We start from the raw sequence: 16,833 nt of genomic DNA, 5'->3' as shown, positions 1-16,833 counted from the left end.
AGGCTTGTGAATCATCCATGCAGTAAGGCCAAGCATATCGGCCAGCAGTACTCCACCCGGACAACATCGAATAAGCTAGAAAGTCATTGATCGTCCACATTAAATCTGTTCGCAGTTGGAAATTCTCCATTCTTGACACATCAAATGTACAAATACCCTCCTCCCACAACATATTCAGCTCTTGTATTAGTGGTTGAAGATATGAGTCAATGTTGTGCTTTGGATTACTCAGCCCAGGGACAATCACGGTCAAGAACATATACGGCTTCTTCATGCACATCCATGGCGGAAGATTATATGGTGTGACAATGACAGGCCACGATGAATACTGTTGAGTGGAACTTCCAAAGGGGTTAAAACCATCTGTACACAGACCAAGCCGCACGTTTCGAGTCTCCATTGCAAAGTCTGGATGCATGTCGTTAAATGTCAACCACGCTTCAGCATCGGACGGATGTATCATCTCTCCATCTTTAGTGCGGTGCTCTGCATACCACCTCATATGCCTAGCTGTTGCCTCTCAAGCATACAATCTTTATAATCTGGGGCCCAGGGGGAAATAATGAAATTGTTTCCGCGAAACCTTATCGCCTTTACTGTTTCTTCTCCATCTAGAAGTTTCACAAATATAATAGCAAGTTGCATTCACATTATTCCCCAACATATCATACATTCGTTAAGACAACAATCTATTTTCTCAACGGGTAATCCAAGGGCAGCTATTTGTTTTTTCGTTTCATAGAAGTTGTTTACCATCGTATTCTGTTCTGGTAACACTTCGTTCACAATAGCACAAATATCGTTGTAACACCTCTCAGTGAGACGATGGTCTGTCTTCAGGTTTGTAAGTCGACCAATAATAGACATTTTGGTGTGATTTTTACAATCTTCACATAAAGGACTATTTACAGAATTTAACATTTCAAAGAACTGTCGACACTGAGGGTTTGGATATTCGTCAATGTGTACCGATGGTTCATTATCTACTGACACTACATCATACTGGGAGGGAATGAACTGATGGTAAGTGTCTAGAAATACACTAGCTACTACATCATGCACCATCTGTGAGTATGGATTTGGATTGTTTGACAATTGCTCGCTCCCACTACCGCTACAACATCACATGTTGTTCCTATCTCTATATTTTGATGATATTCCCACTCATAGTAATTTTCAACAAACCCCCTTCTTATTAGATGTTCTCTTATTTCATCTGGTTCCTTATAACAACAATTTTTACAAGAACATTTAATCTCAGAACTCTTGCTTTTTGTACGAGCAAAATTTAAAAACTCTTTAAATCCTCTCATAAATCTTAAACTAAACTTTTCATTTTTTCGTCGGTTGTACATCCAACTTCTTTCTTGCCTAAAATTCATTTTTAACACCTATATATAATATATAACATAATTATTCAACTGATTAGTAAAGTAAGTTAATGAAAATAATAATATATGATAATAATATAATTATTCTAATAAAAATTATTAAACCAAATTAATGTCAATAAAAATAAAATATAAAATAATAAAAAATAAAAAAAACTCAAGTAAATAACAAAGGAAATAAAATATGTACTAATCAAATAATAAAATTAAACCAAATTAATGACAATAAAAATTAAATATAAATAATAAAAATAAATAAAACAACTCATATAAAGATAAAAAACAAGCTACATAATAGAATAAGAAAATCACTAACCTCTTCTAATTCTTTAGTTTCCGAAATATACGATGCACAACAATTATGCGTCTTATTTATAGAAAACATGACGACAACACGGACACGGCGATTACAAACCCATCGCCACTTTTGAATTCAAATTCAAAAAACACGGCGACCAAAAGGCTTCCAACCGTACCGTCGCCTTTATTTAAAAAAATATATAAAACAAAAAATAGCGAGGAATTGGCGATTAAGGTAGTCCTCGCCAACAGTTAAATAAAAAAAAAAATTCGGTCTTGCTGGCGTCAATATGGCGACAAACGATACCCGTCGCCAAGCATTAAAATAAAAATTAAAAAATACTGTCTTTATTGGCGACGAAATGACAATCACAAAAACCGTCGCCGAATATTAAAATAATAAAAAAAAAAGATAAAATGCTTTTGGCGACTGGTTGGCGACCACCCTTCCCGTCGCCATGTACTTTCTCAGTTGGCGACTAATCCTTCTCTTGCCTTGCCGTCGTCAGGGGCGACCAACTCCTCCCCTCACTATTTTACCATCGCTAATTCAATAGTCTTTTGTAGTGACAATTGGTCACGTGTTCAAATCTTAATTATTCTTTCGCATTATTTTAACTTAATTTAATGTCCAAAATTCAAAATTTTATTTACCCCATTAATTTAACTTAAATTTCCGGAAATCATGAAGCAACTAAATAAAAACTAAATAATGGCCCAAATCAATTGAAAACTTTCTGAACAAGTTAAGAAAAAAAAACACTTTTATTTCTTTGTTCAATCACACTAGAAAGATGAACATCAAACAAACTAACGGAAAGCCCCCGAACACAATTAACAACAAAAGATAATCCATTCTTTAATTCATTTTTGTTATTTCCCATTTGTCTTCTTCCTTTCTCTGAAACTTTGTTTTCTGGTTTCCCAAAGAAGAAATTAAATCATGAATACCAGCACTTCCGTTTATTTCCCTTTCTCTGATCTTCCATTTCATACGAAAACCCACATTTTGGCCAGGCTTCCTGTCAAAACCCTACTAAAATGTCGGTGTGTGTGCCCATCTTGGCGCGCTTACATCGATTCCCCTTCTTTCATCTCCAAGCATCGAAATCTTTACAATAAAGAACATTCCAAAACTTCCCATTTACTCATTGGAGAAACTTCAAGACGATTCCGCCTACAGCTTATTATTAACGGTCAGAAATTAACCACTCTTGCTGTTCGTCCTCCATATTCTGCTGATTTTTCTTTAATACCATGGATTTATGGAACATGTAATGGGTTATTTCTACTCAGATTATATGGTGATCAAAAGGGTATGTATTTGTTTAACGCCTTTCTCAGAAAATCTCTGATTCTTCCACCTTCTCCATTTGCTACTCCCTTTCAATCTACTAAGTATGTTTTAGGGTTTTCCCCCACATGTAATGATTATAAGGTGCTTGTCTATCGGCTTAAATGTGATGAGTATGAGCCGGCAATGGCAGTTTATTCACTTAGAAATCACATTTGGACTATTAAAATCAATCCCATGAATGTCGATGCTTGGACTTCATTAAAGGCCCCTTTTTCCCGTAACAAATATGTTTATTGTGGATGGATTGTTTACTGGTTTCCTCAAGGTTATCCAAGAATTATTCACTCTTTTGATTTTGATAAAGAAGAATTTAATAATGTGGCAGTACCCGAGCCACTGAAAGAATGTAAGAGTTTAAATCTTTTTACCATTGGTGGGTTGTTAGCTGTTATATCATCGTCCTGCATATGGGTAATGGAAAAGCATGATGAAGAGTACACATGGAGGGTGTGGTGCTCAGAATCTTGGATTCAAAATGTTTTTGATGTAATGGAACAACACAATCCATATGGTGCTAAGGTTTTCTTTGTTGAGCAGACAAATGTATTTCTAATAATTGGATTGTGGGGTAGCATACAATTTTATGAAGTTACAAGCCGGAAGTTAAAAATGTGGATGAATAATAATACTCGTTTTCTTTCCGGGGGTCCTTATGTGGAAACCTTAGCGTTGCTTACAGGAACGGAAGGAATGATTTTCGAACCTTTCTCTTAATTCACGAGAATCGATTCGTAAGAAGTTCATAGCGAACAGTGAAAATCGATATTTACACTAACTTGTCATCTGTTTTTTCTATTATTAGATTGATTGTTGTAAATAGGTTACGGAATTGGAAGTAAGAATGATTTTAGAAGCACTGATAGGATACATGACTAATAAAACAAATATTGTTCATTAGAATTAGCATTCTTGCGTAGCCTTAATCCAGTGAAAAGATAGAGTAGATAGTAGTCAATATTGTAGATAATAGGCAATAATGTGTCTTTTGTCTATATAAGTAAGAGACATTGTGTTAAATCAAAAGACCGGCATGTAATACAAGATCGGATTGCATCCTTAACATTCTTGGTATTTTTGAGATGAGACAAAATAATACAATTTTCATCTCTTGAGAAGAGAGGTTAATGCCAACATTAGTTTCATTTTAATGATTAAAATTGAATTCTACTAATCAAAATTAAATTTTAGTAATTGTATTGAATTAAACTGAAAACTCCTATGATTTATTTTAACTAGAGTAACTTTTACTAAAAACGATTTTTATTTATTGTTATTGTACTGGTTTTTATACATTTAAAATTTTAAAAGAATGACATTGTACTACTTGTATTTTTTAATAAATTGAAATTTATTTTTATTTGTTTTAATTTACATTAATTTACTCATATTCATGATATTATTAATTATTTTTAAGCATAAAAAGATCAAAAAATTAATTAAATGACTTGAGAAAATTTATGTTCAATGAGAGATAAAATTCATGGGCAAAAATATCAAAGAAAGAAAGAAAAGTACTATCGTAATATTTTCTTCCAAATTATAGTCACTCAAAAAAAAAAAGTTGTCGGATTCTAATGACAAATTTAATCGGAGATAACCTCTTGAATTATAGTTTACTTTTGACTAACCCATTTGAAAAATCGAAACCAACAACCACGAATGGTTTACATTTAAGTTCAGTTGATCCATTTATTGATTTACTCTTTTTTTAAAATAAAATAATTTGATGAGATTATTAGACTGACTCATGTATATTTAGCGTGTTAAAAATACCACTTACAATATTAAATTGACAAAATTACAAGAATAAACTAATTATATAGGTATGTCTAGTGGTGAGACAATCTCATACAAGAGAAACCCATTTATTTATATTCCTCCATATCTAATTCAGTTCTTTCTTTATATACGACAGTCAACGTTCAAGGCTACAAAATTGTTCCCTTACTATAATATTTATTTCTTTCTTGGCCTATTTGATCCCATTCGTCTTCTTTCTTTCTCTGATACTATTTGTTTTCTGGTTTGCCGATGAAGAAAATCAAGACTAGCACTTCCGTTAAATTCTCTTTTCCTGATCTTTCATCTGAAATAATAATCCACATTTTGGCTTTGCTTCCTGTCCAAGACCTTGCCATTTTCAGGACTGTGTCCTCATCCTGGCGCGCTTACATCGATTCCTCTTATTTCATCTCCAAACATCGAAATCTTTACTATAAAAAACATTCCAAAAATACACATTTACTGATTCTAGTCCTAGACGATACTGCCTACAGCGTGTTACCAACGGTCAGAAATTAACGACGACTCTTGCTTTTCTTCCTCCTTTACGTACTCATTATTTGATATCATGGATTTATGGAGGCTGTAATGGGTTATTTCTAATGATCTTCCATGGTCCTTCAGATTATAGATGTTTGTGGAATCCCTTTCTCAGAAAATCTTTGGTTCTTCCACATTGTCCATTTGTTACTCCCTATAATTTTACTCATTATGTTTTAGGGTTTTCCCCCACTTATGACGATTATAAGGTGCTTGTCTATCGGCTTAAACATGATGAGTATGAGCAGGCAATGGCAGTTTATTCACTTAGAAATCACCTTTGGACTATTAAAATCAATCCCATGAATGTCGATGCTTGGACTTCATTAAGGGCCCCTGAAGCTTCTAACAATTATGTTTCTTGTAGGTGTGTAGTTTACTGGTTTTCTGAAGGTGATACCTAAATTATCTACTCTTTTGATTTTGATACAGAAGAATTCAATACCCTGGCAGTACCTGAACCACTGAAAGAATGTAAGAATTTAGTTCTTTTTACCATAGGTGAGTTGTTAGCTCTTATATCATCATCTTTCATATTGGTTATGGAAAAGCATGATGGAGAGTACACATGGAGGGAATGGTGTTCATAATCGTGGATTAAAAACTTTTTTGCTTTATTGGAAAAGAAAAGATTTGAAGAGCTATTTCCAGTTAGTCTTAAGGTTTTCTTTATTGAGTAGAGCAATACATTTTTAATTATTGGGTTTTGGGGTGGAATACAATTTTATGAAGTTCCAAGCTAGAAGTTAAAAATGTTGGTGAATAGACATGTTGATTCTCGTTTCTGGGGTCCTTATGTGGAGACCTTAGCGTTGATTACAGGAACGGAAGAGATGATGTTCACACGTTATCCTTAATTGACGCGAATTGATTCATAAGAACTCAAGGGCTACAATGAAAGTCTATATATATTTTCATTAATCTGTCATTTGTTTGTCCGTTATTAGACATTAAATTGGTTGTTGTACATAGGCTATGAAATTGAAAGTAAGAATGATTTTAGAAGAATTTGATGTATGACTAATAAATCAATTTTGTTAATAGAATTAGCCATTTTATTTTGTTAACGCCAATGAATTTCTGGTGTTGTTCGAAACTGAAATACAAGACAGTGCATCTTTGGCGTTCTTATGGTGACACAAAATATGTGAGCATTTAACAAACATTTCAGCTAACTAGAAATAACAACAAATTAACAATTGGTTAATCAATCATAAACGGCTTTTTAAGATACGGAATCGTCCTATTATATTTGATAATAATTAGGAAATTGGAGATCAAATATAATTAGGAAAATATAGTTTTTTTAATTATGTAGTTTCTAAAGTGTCTAGTAATATTTTTTCATAAACTTATGAATTTAGGGTTTTTGGTACTCCTATAAATACGGGTGTAAGGTTGCTTCATTTGTGTTTCCCCAAATTTGAGACAGAGCCTATATGAGATCAATGAGTGTTCTCATTAATTGTGGAAGTATTTGAGACTTCTCAAACAGTCTTGAATTGTTTGTCGATGATAATAATATAACGGTGAAAGAGTTCTTTCACTTAAAATTATAAATTTTTGAATTTGTGTGCCATATTTTTATATTATCTAATTTTAAGTATTTGTTGTTTTTATTCCTTATCACCTTTGGTCTTGTTGTTTGTGTCATCTGTATACAAGTTCCTCACAAGTGAAGGTGGAGGCACTTGATGTATTGGCAATAGAATATTGCCACATATAACAAGATTAATTCTCTCTACTTGTTCTCTTCAACGTACATAAGTCACCGTACTCATTAGTCATTAGGCTCCGACCCCTTACAAGTTAATGTGGTGGTTTATGGTTAACAGTAGATCAGATGACAATGGGTCAAACTCGGATCATATTATGCATACTTCAATTTTGTTACAATTAAAAGTCATACTTTTTAACCTCCACCTCCAACTCATACTTGGATTTTATGTCCTCTGACTCAAATTCTCGAACCTCCGACGAGATCAAATTAGGATATATTTTTCAAAAAATTTAAATTTGTCATTAAGTTTAATTTCGTAAAATAATGTCTTTCAAATTGGTTATGATTGCCTAAATTCTACTTAACAAAAATATAGTTTGACCAATTCAACTTAGTAAATCAAATATACTCACTACAAAAAAGTTGCTTCCTCCCACGCTTAAAAATGTTATTGCCCACGCTTAAAAATGTTATTGCCCACGCTTATATGTGAGGCTAAAGTAATTCCCCACGTTTAAATAAGTGTGGGGAAAATTTCTGAGGGGAAATGCACTTTCAGCCTCACTTATAAACGTGGAGACATTATCCTCACTTATAAGCGTGGGAAAATTAATTACATTCCTATTGTTTTTTCACACTTATAAGTGACGATATTTTATATGATAACTACTTTTTAAACTAATTTTAGCGAGAAATTTTATACTACTATTTTTTTATTATTGTTTTTCTATTATAGTAATTATTATATTGCTAATAACTAATTTTATACTTTTTAAATTATTAGTGTTAATAATTGTTATATTAATTATTTTTACTCTAAAAAAAATAGAGTAAAAATAAATAAATGATGCATTTTATTTCAATATATATATATATATATATATATATAAGATTTGGTACTTGTGATTGTTGTATTCGTTCTTTGATGGCCACCTAAAACAAATAAGAGAAAAATAAATAATTATTATATTAATTAACAAAGCTAATTTTATACTTTTGGATGCTTGTATTTGGTACTTGTGATTGTCGTATTCATTCCTTGATGGCCACCTAAAACAAAAAGTAATAATTTAATTTTTAAGTTTCGTTACAAAGTATATATATATATATATATATATATATATATATATATATATATATATATATATATATATATATATATATATATATATATATATATATATATATATATATATATATATATATATATACTACAATAAATATGAACGAAACTTACTTGTTTCTCCATCCGTTGTAATTTGACGCACAACAACTTATCTAAGATTTGTGTATTAGCTTTTTTTTTTCTCTTATTTGTTGCCTAAATTATAAAAATGATGATTAAAATCATCAATGCGAACAAAATAACTAGATTAACTAAGCGAATAGTATTAACGAGAAGCAACTTAGAGCAATTAGTATTAAACTAAGCAAATAGTATTTACTAAGTAACTTAGAACTTTTGAAAAGTGGAACATTTGTCCATCAGAATAATTATACTGAAAAAGTTTTAAAACGATTTTTGTAACACCCCGATATTTTTTTCCGATATATTAAATGATTTGCTAGTAATATTATTATTATTATTCTTTATAGAAGAATATATTTCTTTTTATTATTTATTTTGTTAGTAGGTTAGATCATGAGACTTCAACTTTTAAGGCAATTAAAACCATTTTAAGTCCAAAACTTTTTCCTAACCTATCTTAAAAAAAAAAAAATAAAAGTGGGAATTTGAATCATTTTGGCCGACCATATGGAGTATCTTGGGGGGATTTGTAACTTCTTAGGATATTGAAAGATTAAGGAGTTATTGCCTTCCATAAGTATTGCTTTAATTTTTCTTAATTTCTTTATTTCCTTAATCTCCTAATTTCCTTACATCTTTTCATTTCAAACCATTTGCAAGTAAGAAAACACTCCCAAAACCCTCTAATCCTCACGCCTAATCCTCCATTGGTTCATCAATTTTGGTGTTTTGCTCTTGAGCAATTGTGAGTAATTCTTAATCTGGTTTTTATTTTTAAGTTTTAATTTAAATTTCTATGATTTTTATGTGTGTTATTTTATGGTTTATGATTTGTTCATGATTTAAAATTCATGTGTGAAAGTATAATGTATTTTTCTATCTAAATTAATGTATGGTTTTTTAGGGTTTTAGATATGTTACATGTGTGTGAAGAATTTGTTTGATGGATGATTGAAAAAAAAATATATATATATATAGAAAAAATGTATGTGGTGTTAGAAATTTATTTATTTTTGATTAATAGAAGGAATTTATAATGTTGGTAAAAAAAAAATATATACATGTATATATGTGATGTGTATGTGTGAAAACATTTGTGTAAAAAGAATTATATTAAAAAAAATATATATAATAATAATTCATTAAAATTTATTTTTATGTAAATTTTGTTGTTTAGATTTAATAGGACATAAAGCATTGATATTTATATTTTTGTGATAAAAAAATGATGGAATGACAAAATCCCGTAGGTTTTGAAAATGGTGAAAAAAAATGTGTTTTTGGAACATTTTTGACTTTGAAATTAAGTTAAAAATACTTATACTATGTTATAAATTATGAAAATTGGTACCCGGGGGTTTTGACGCCTTCCGGACGCAACGGTGAAGTCGAATTTTCAGTTTGACAGTTTTAAGTTGAGTTTCTGGACAGATTGTATAGGCTGTCCTGTTTTGTGTATTTACCATGTTATAGTATGTGATGGATGTTCATGTTGTGTGTAGAATTCTAGGTATAGATGTGATTGTATATGTGTGTTATGGATGATTTGAGGAAAATGTGTATGTGTGCTTATTTTCCGAATACGATTGAACCTTGTAGGAAGTCGATTCGTGACCGGGAATTGATTAAGACGCTTGTGAGTTGGTTATCTTGCTTAAGGTATGTACACGCAGCGAAGTTCGCATTGGTCCGATGTATCATATAATAATGGTATACAAAAGTAAATCGTGGATATATAGTACGAATAATGTTATCCTTCGAATAAATAATTTTTATACATTGTTTTGATAAGCAGAGGTAGTATGACCTCACTAACCTTAAAGTGGACGTAGTATGACGTCAATTGGTGGAAATGAATTACTCGCGGTATATGGGGGCATTATGAGCCACCGCGGGGGTATGCATACTTAACCATAGGCACCGAAGTAAGGCGAGTGTCTATGGTAGAGACTTGCTTAGGGGTTAGCTCCCTCTAATGTATTGTCTCACTTATGGAGATTTGGAGTGTACCGGCAGTATGGCTGGATAGTACAGCAGTATGGCTGACTAATCTTTACATGAATATAATAATTCTTAATAAGCATGATCGAAGCGTACGGTTCTGTGAATTGTCAGCTAATAAATTAAAACTTTCTCTTGTGTTATTATTTATTTGATATGCGACGTTTGCTGACGTGTACTTTTGGTCTTAACGACCCTGCGATGATGTTGTTTCCTATCTGGGCAATGACTAGCAGTAAGTTAAGTTACAGGTTTGGGGAGTGAGGATTGACCCTTGAAGAAATAAATCATTAGAACTTTCTAGTTGTGTTTGAAGAACATTTGGTTTTTATGAGGCGATTTTCGTTCTCGAGTTGTAATAAGTAGATTTAACTTTTCGTTCTTATCCGCTGCTAAGAATTTCTTATTATCTAGTAGTTCATAATAACGCTAATAGAACTCGATCCGCACGTTTTTCCTTAACTTCAAAACCGTTTTAAACCGTTTTCTAACATTTCGGTTTGACTCAGATTATAGTTGTCTCGTTTTTAAAAGGTCATCTTCTCTTTTCGTACGACCCGAGTTATTTCGAGATGTTACAACTGGTATCAGAGCGGGAGTTTTATTTAGTGTTATTTATCTGTACCGATAGACTAACGTAGAAAAAAAATTTTGACGAGAGAAAAGGGGTAGACATTAAGGGGATATGATGTGTTGTGCTTGGTGTTTTCAAGCATGATGTCATGGATAACTTTGATGTGTGCATGATAGGATTTCTGTACTTATATCTCTGATGCTCTGAATTATCTATCTTTGTCTTATCTCAGAAATTAATTGTCTTGTTTTCTTTCTTTGTGAGTCAGGAAGTTCGATTATTACTTTCTTTCATGGATAAAGGAAAAAGACCGGCCGAGGAGGGAATTAATACCCGAGAGGAACCCTGGAGAGCTTTAGTTAATGCCCCAGCCTGGGCAAAAATAGAGGCTCTGGGAATTTGGGATAGAAAAGAGGGAGAAAGTGATTTAGATTACACCCGACGAATGAAAATGATCTACAAAAGTCCAAACAAGTGTATGAAAGAATAATGGAAGAGGAGATGATTGCACTGAAAGAGAGGAGTGACCAGTTTCACCTAGAGATTGACAGAAGGGTAAGAGCAGTGCAAACTAAGGGTCGGGACGGAATTGACGTTCCAGAGTCTAGTGGGGCAAGGAGAGATAGTAATGAGGAGGATATTTCCGTAGTAAACCCAAACTCAGTGTCACTAATAATCTTCGACGAGTTGGATTTCGAGAAGGATCCCGAGGAGGATCCAGAAGAGGACCCGGAGGAGGACCCCGATGAGGACCCAGAAGAAGAATTTGAGAAGGATTTCGAAGGAAATTCTGATGAGGAGCAGGGAGAATTTATGGAGGAGGATTCCTTAGGAGTGGTAGAAGAGCCTGATGAGGATAACTTAGGGGATGGACATAATGCTGATGAGGAGGGGGAAATAGCTGATATAGAGGGAATCCTGAGCGATACTGATAGCGGAGTGGTTATTCTAGGGGGTTGGCCGGTGAGGCGAGAGGATCTCATGAGTGAGGAAGAAAGTGAGATCATGATGTGGGAGGAGGAACCACCTGAGCCAATAATTGTAGAGCTTTCTGATTCCATAGCGCGACTTACTATGAGTGATTCCTTATCTGTAGGAACCCCTTCAGATTCCGATAGCGCGTCTAGCGATGACTCTGGTGATGCTGATTTTGACCCTGATCAATACATGGAGGATCAGGACCGTCTGGATGCATCGCCTTTATTTGCTTGATTGTTTTTACTTTATTTGATTATGCATGTGTACGAGTTCGTATGTCTAGTTCCTTAGTAGAATAAATTGTGAACTATTCTGTTAGTTAAGTGAATTGGTTGGTTATCCCGGACTTTTGTAGTATTTGAACAATGATTATGTGGGAATTTATACCCAAGTATTCTTTTTAGATTGGAACTATATGATATTATTGTTTTGAATTTGAATTTTTTTTTAAAAGTCTAAACATTAGTAAGTAGAATCGAATCAGTATTGTATTTATGGAAAAATGAATAGATTTGATTATAGACTCATTGTTCAACCTTTTTACCTTTAGGGCTACTACCTTGTTTATTTTAGAACAATAATAGAATGAATTTTCCTTAACCAAAAACGCTGTAGAAATGTATTTACATACCTTGTTTAACCTAATGCAGTATACCTGCCATCATGCCACCCTTTTTGAAAAGGTCTGTGCCAACAGGAAACTCTGATCGCGTGCTTCGAAACCTAGTTAAGGCCCTAGCTGGCGCAAGGAATCCGAGACCGAAATCTTTGGAGGAAAGGGCTTCGTCAATTAGTAAGAGAATAGCCCAGAGTAAACCCTCGACTTATAGTGGAAAAGGTGAACCTTCTATGTTGGAAAACTGGCTGAGAGAATTTGACAAGCTTTTTAGTGTGGTGAGATGTCCTGCTGAGCTTATGGTTGACCAAGCCGCGTTTTTCCTATTGGAAGACGCTGACTATTGGTGGACGCATAGTAAGATGAGGTTGATATCAGAAAACAACGGTGACTTAAGCTGGGAAGGATTTAAGAGGGCGTTAAGGGACCAATTTTATCCGCCTCATGTTAGGAAGGACAAATCAAATGAGTTTGCTAGGTTCGAAATGGGAAACCTAACGGTAGATGAATATTATCAGAAATTTATGGAATACTTGAAGTTTTGCCCTGAGGATGTCCCAACTGAGGGAAAGAAAATACAGCGTTTTGAGTTAGGTCTATCGTATGAGATCCAAAAACACATTGAGACCGATAGATATGATACGTTAGACCAGCTATACAAGAGAGCTGCGCAGATTGGAAATGTTATCAGGAAGGAAAAAGAGAAGTTGGCCCATAGCGGAGAAAAGAGAAAAGAACCCGTGTTTCAGAATGATATGAATGCGAGTAATCCAGTCCAAAATCAATTTAAGAAGCACAAACCGTTTGGAGGCTTTCAAGAGAAAGGTTTCCATTCTGGTCAAGACAGCAAGAATGGGGGAAATTCGAGACTAGAGGCTAGAATGCAGAAGCCTTTATATGATCGCAATGGGAAGGAAGGAATCTTCAACTGTAGGAGATGCCAAAAGAATCTCCCAGGAAGGGACTGCTGGGGTGCGTTAGTGGACTGTTCTTACTGTGGTAAGCCGGGCCATAGAATGTACGAGTGTTATACTCGCATAGGACAACAAGAGTTGCAAGGGGGAAATCATAGAGATTTCCAACAACAAAGACTCACTAACGGACGGAGTAGTAATGAAGCTGGAAGGGGGAATCACAATGGTGGAAGTTTTGGCCGAACCTTGGGAGGTGTCTCAAATCCTAGGTTTCCGGGAAATAACTCCTGTGTTCAGCAACGACTGGGAAATGCTAGAAACGAGAATTTCTTTTCAAGCCAACGTGGTAATCAAGGAGGTGTTACTACTTCTACCCAGAACGACGGCAGGCTTTCAGCAGTTAACTCAAGGGAGGCAGCGCAGGCGTCGGATGTGGTCATAGGTACGTTCTGTATTAATACAAAATCCGTTAAAGTACTTTTTGATTCTGGTGCATCGTGCTCGTTTGTTTCAAAGTCTAGAGTTAAGGATTTAGAATTGGAGAACCCCGAGGAAACATCTTTTTCAGTCTATACTCCTTCTGGGGAGACTTTTCATTGTAATACGTTGTTCCGTGAAGTGCCGGTTAAGATAGGGAAAGTAAAATTTCCAAGTGATTTATTTTCTCTAGAAATGGATGATTTAAATGTAATTCTTGGGATGGATTGGCTAAGTAAATATAAAGCGATAATAGATTGTGAAGAACAGTCAGTGACCTTAAGTGGACCTAGGGGGGAGAAGGTTAAATATAGGAGTCTTCCTAAGGGACCGAGGATGAAAATTGTATCGTCATTGAAGGTCAGGAAGTTAATCAAGCAAGGGCAACCGTGGTTTCTGTGTGGTATAAGTAAAGTAGAGGAGCGGGAGTTGCGGCTGGAAAACATTCCAGTGGTCTGTGATTTTAGAGATGTTTTTCCAGAAGAACTTCCTGTTATGCCGCCAAGAAGGGACGTGGACTTCTCGATTGACTTAATCCCTGGGACAGGGCCAATTTCAAAAGCTCCTTACCGAATGGCCCCAAAGGAGATGGAAGAATTGAAGGTCCAATTGGAGGAGTTGTTAGAAAAGGGTTATATAAGACCCAGTGTGTCGCCTTGGGGAGCCCCAGTGTTGTTTGTAAGGAAAAAGGATGGAACGATGCGTCTCTGTATTGATTACAGAGAACTTAATAAGGTCACTGTTAAGAATAAGTACCCATTACCACGGATCGATGATCTTTTTGATCAGTTGAAAGGGGCAGTAGTCTTTTCCAAGATTGATCTGCGGTCCGGGTATCATCAGTTACGTATCAAGGAGGAGGATATTAGTAAATCAGCTTTTAGAACCAGATACGGACACTTCGAATTTACCGTGATGCCTTTTGGGTTGACCAACGCACCTGCAGCATTTATGGGGTTGATGAATCGGGTTTTTAACGCGTACCTCGATAAGTGTGTGGTGGTGTTCATTGATGATATTTTGGTATATTCCAAGAACCAAGAAGAACATCGAGAGCATTTAAGGATAGTCTTGCAGATTCTGCGAGAGAATCAGTTGTATGCTAAGTTTTCGAAGTGTGAATTTTGGTTAGAGCAAGTGGCTTTTTTGGGTCACATTGTTTCTAAGGAAGGAATTTCCGTTGATCCAGCAAAAGTAGCAGCTGTTCGGGATTGGTCTACACCTCGGAATGTTACAGATATCTGGAGTTTCTTAGGATTAGCAGGATACTATCGTCGTTTTGTGAAGGACTTTTCTCGCATCGCTCGTTCACTGACAGCCTTGATGAAGAAGGAAAAGAAGTTCGAATGGACAGAAGAGTGCGAAAGGGCATTTCAGTTGTTGAAGGAGAAGTTAACTACAGCCCCTGTGTTGACCTTACCTGATCCATCTTTGGAGTACTCTGTCTACAGTGACGCTTCCAAACATGGATTAGGTTGTGTTTTAATGCAAGATAGGAAAGTGGTGGCGTATGCTTCGCGTCAACTAAGGACTCATGAGGTGAATTATCCAACACATGACTTGGAGTTAGCGGCTGTGGTTTTCGCATTGAAAATCTGGCGACATTATCTTTATGGTGTCAAATGCAAGGTCTTTACGGATCATAAAAGCTTGCAATTTTTTATTCACTCAATCCGAGTTGAATTTGCGCCAACGACGTTGGTTAGAACTTATCAGTGATTATGATTTGGAGATTTCCTATCACGAAGGCCGTGCGAAAGTAGTCGCTGATGCTTTGAGCAGAAAATCGAGGCATTCAGTCTCAGCGTTAATAACCTCTGAGGAGTTGTGTAAGGAGTTTGGGAAAATGAACTTGGAGATAATCCAAGAAGGGGAATTGAAAGCCAAGTTGAGTGCATTGTCTATTCAACCTACCTTTTTCGAAGAGATTATGGCTAAGCAACTGGAAGACCCAAAGTTCATTAAACTTCGGGAGCAGATCAGTGAAGGGAGAGCTGAAGGTTTTGCAATTCATGAGGACGGTAGTCTTCGTTTTAAAGGACGGTGGTGTGTGCCGGATGGGTGTGACTCCTTGAAGGAAAAATTATTGAACGAAGCCCATTATTCTAGATACTCGGTTCATCCTGGTGGAGATAAGATGTATCAAGATTTAAAATGCATGTTTTGGTGGTCAGGTATGAAAAAGAATATTGCAGATTTTGTTTCCAAGTGTTTAACGTGTCAAAAGGTCAAGAGTGAACATCGAAGACCAGCTGGATTACTGCAACCTCTAGAAGTCCCGGTATGGAAGTGGGATGACATATCTATGGATTTCGTGTTAGGGTTGCCACGAACTAAGGCTGGTAATGATACTCTTTGGGTGATTGTGGATAGGCTTACTAAGTCTGCAAGGTTTATTCCGATGAACTGTAAGTGGGATATGGAACAACTTGCTCGTGCCTATATTAGATACGTTGTTCGATATCACGGAATACCTCGTACTATTGTCTCCGATCGTGATACTCGATACTTGTCACATTTTTGGAAGTCATTACAACAGGCTTTGGGAACCACTCTTCTTCATAGCACGTCTTTTCACCCTATGACGGATGGTCAGACTGAACGTGTCAATCAGGTACTAGAAGACATGTTGAGAGCAATAGCCATGGAATGGCAAGGTTCATGGGATGAACATTTGGATTTAGTAGAATTCTCTTATAATAACAGTTATCAGGCAACGATTCAAATGGCTCCGTTTGAAGCACTTTTTGGTCGTAAGTGCCGTAGTCCTGTATGTTGGGATGATTTTACTGAATCTGTCACCTTAGGACCTGATATGCTTGTGCAAATGACTGAGAAAGTAAAGTTAATTCGCGATAAAATGAAGGCAGTCCAGGATAGACAAAAATCGTATGCCGATCTCCGACGTCGGCCTGATGAGTACGAAGTGGGCGA

General features: G+C 35.2%; 1 protein-coding gene across 1 annotated transcript; it reads left to right on the top strand.

Annotated features, from left to right (window-relative positions):
- The first annotated feature begins 2,634 nt into the window (after positions 1 to 2,634).
- Positions 2,635 to 3,762, top strand: LOC130821713 (F-box/kelch-repeat protein At3g23880-like). Its single transcript, XM_057687501.1, has one exon. The coding sequence runs from the start codon at positions 2,635 to 2,637 to the stop codon at positions 3,760 to 3,762; it is 1,128 nt and encodes a 375-aa protein (XP_057543484.1).
- The last annotated feature ends 13,071 nt before the right edge of the window (positions 3,763 to 16,833 follow it).

Source organism: Amaranthus tricolor, chromosome 8 (genome assembly GCF_026212465.1).
Source record: "Amaranthus tricolor cultivar Red isolate AtriRed21 chromosome 8, ASM2621246v1, whole genome shotgun sequence".
NCBI classification, from domain to species: Eukaryota; Viridiplantae; Streptophyta; class Magnoliopsida; order Caryophyllales; family Amaranthaceae; genus Amaranthus; species Amaranthus tricolor.
This window is presented reverse-complemented; position numbering and strand designations above follow the sequence as displayed.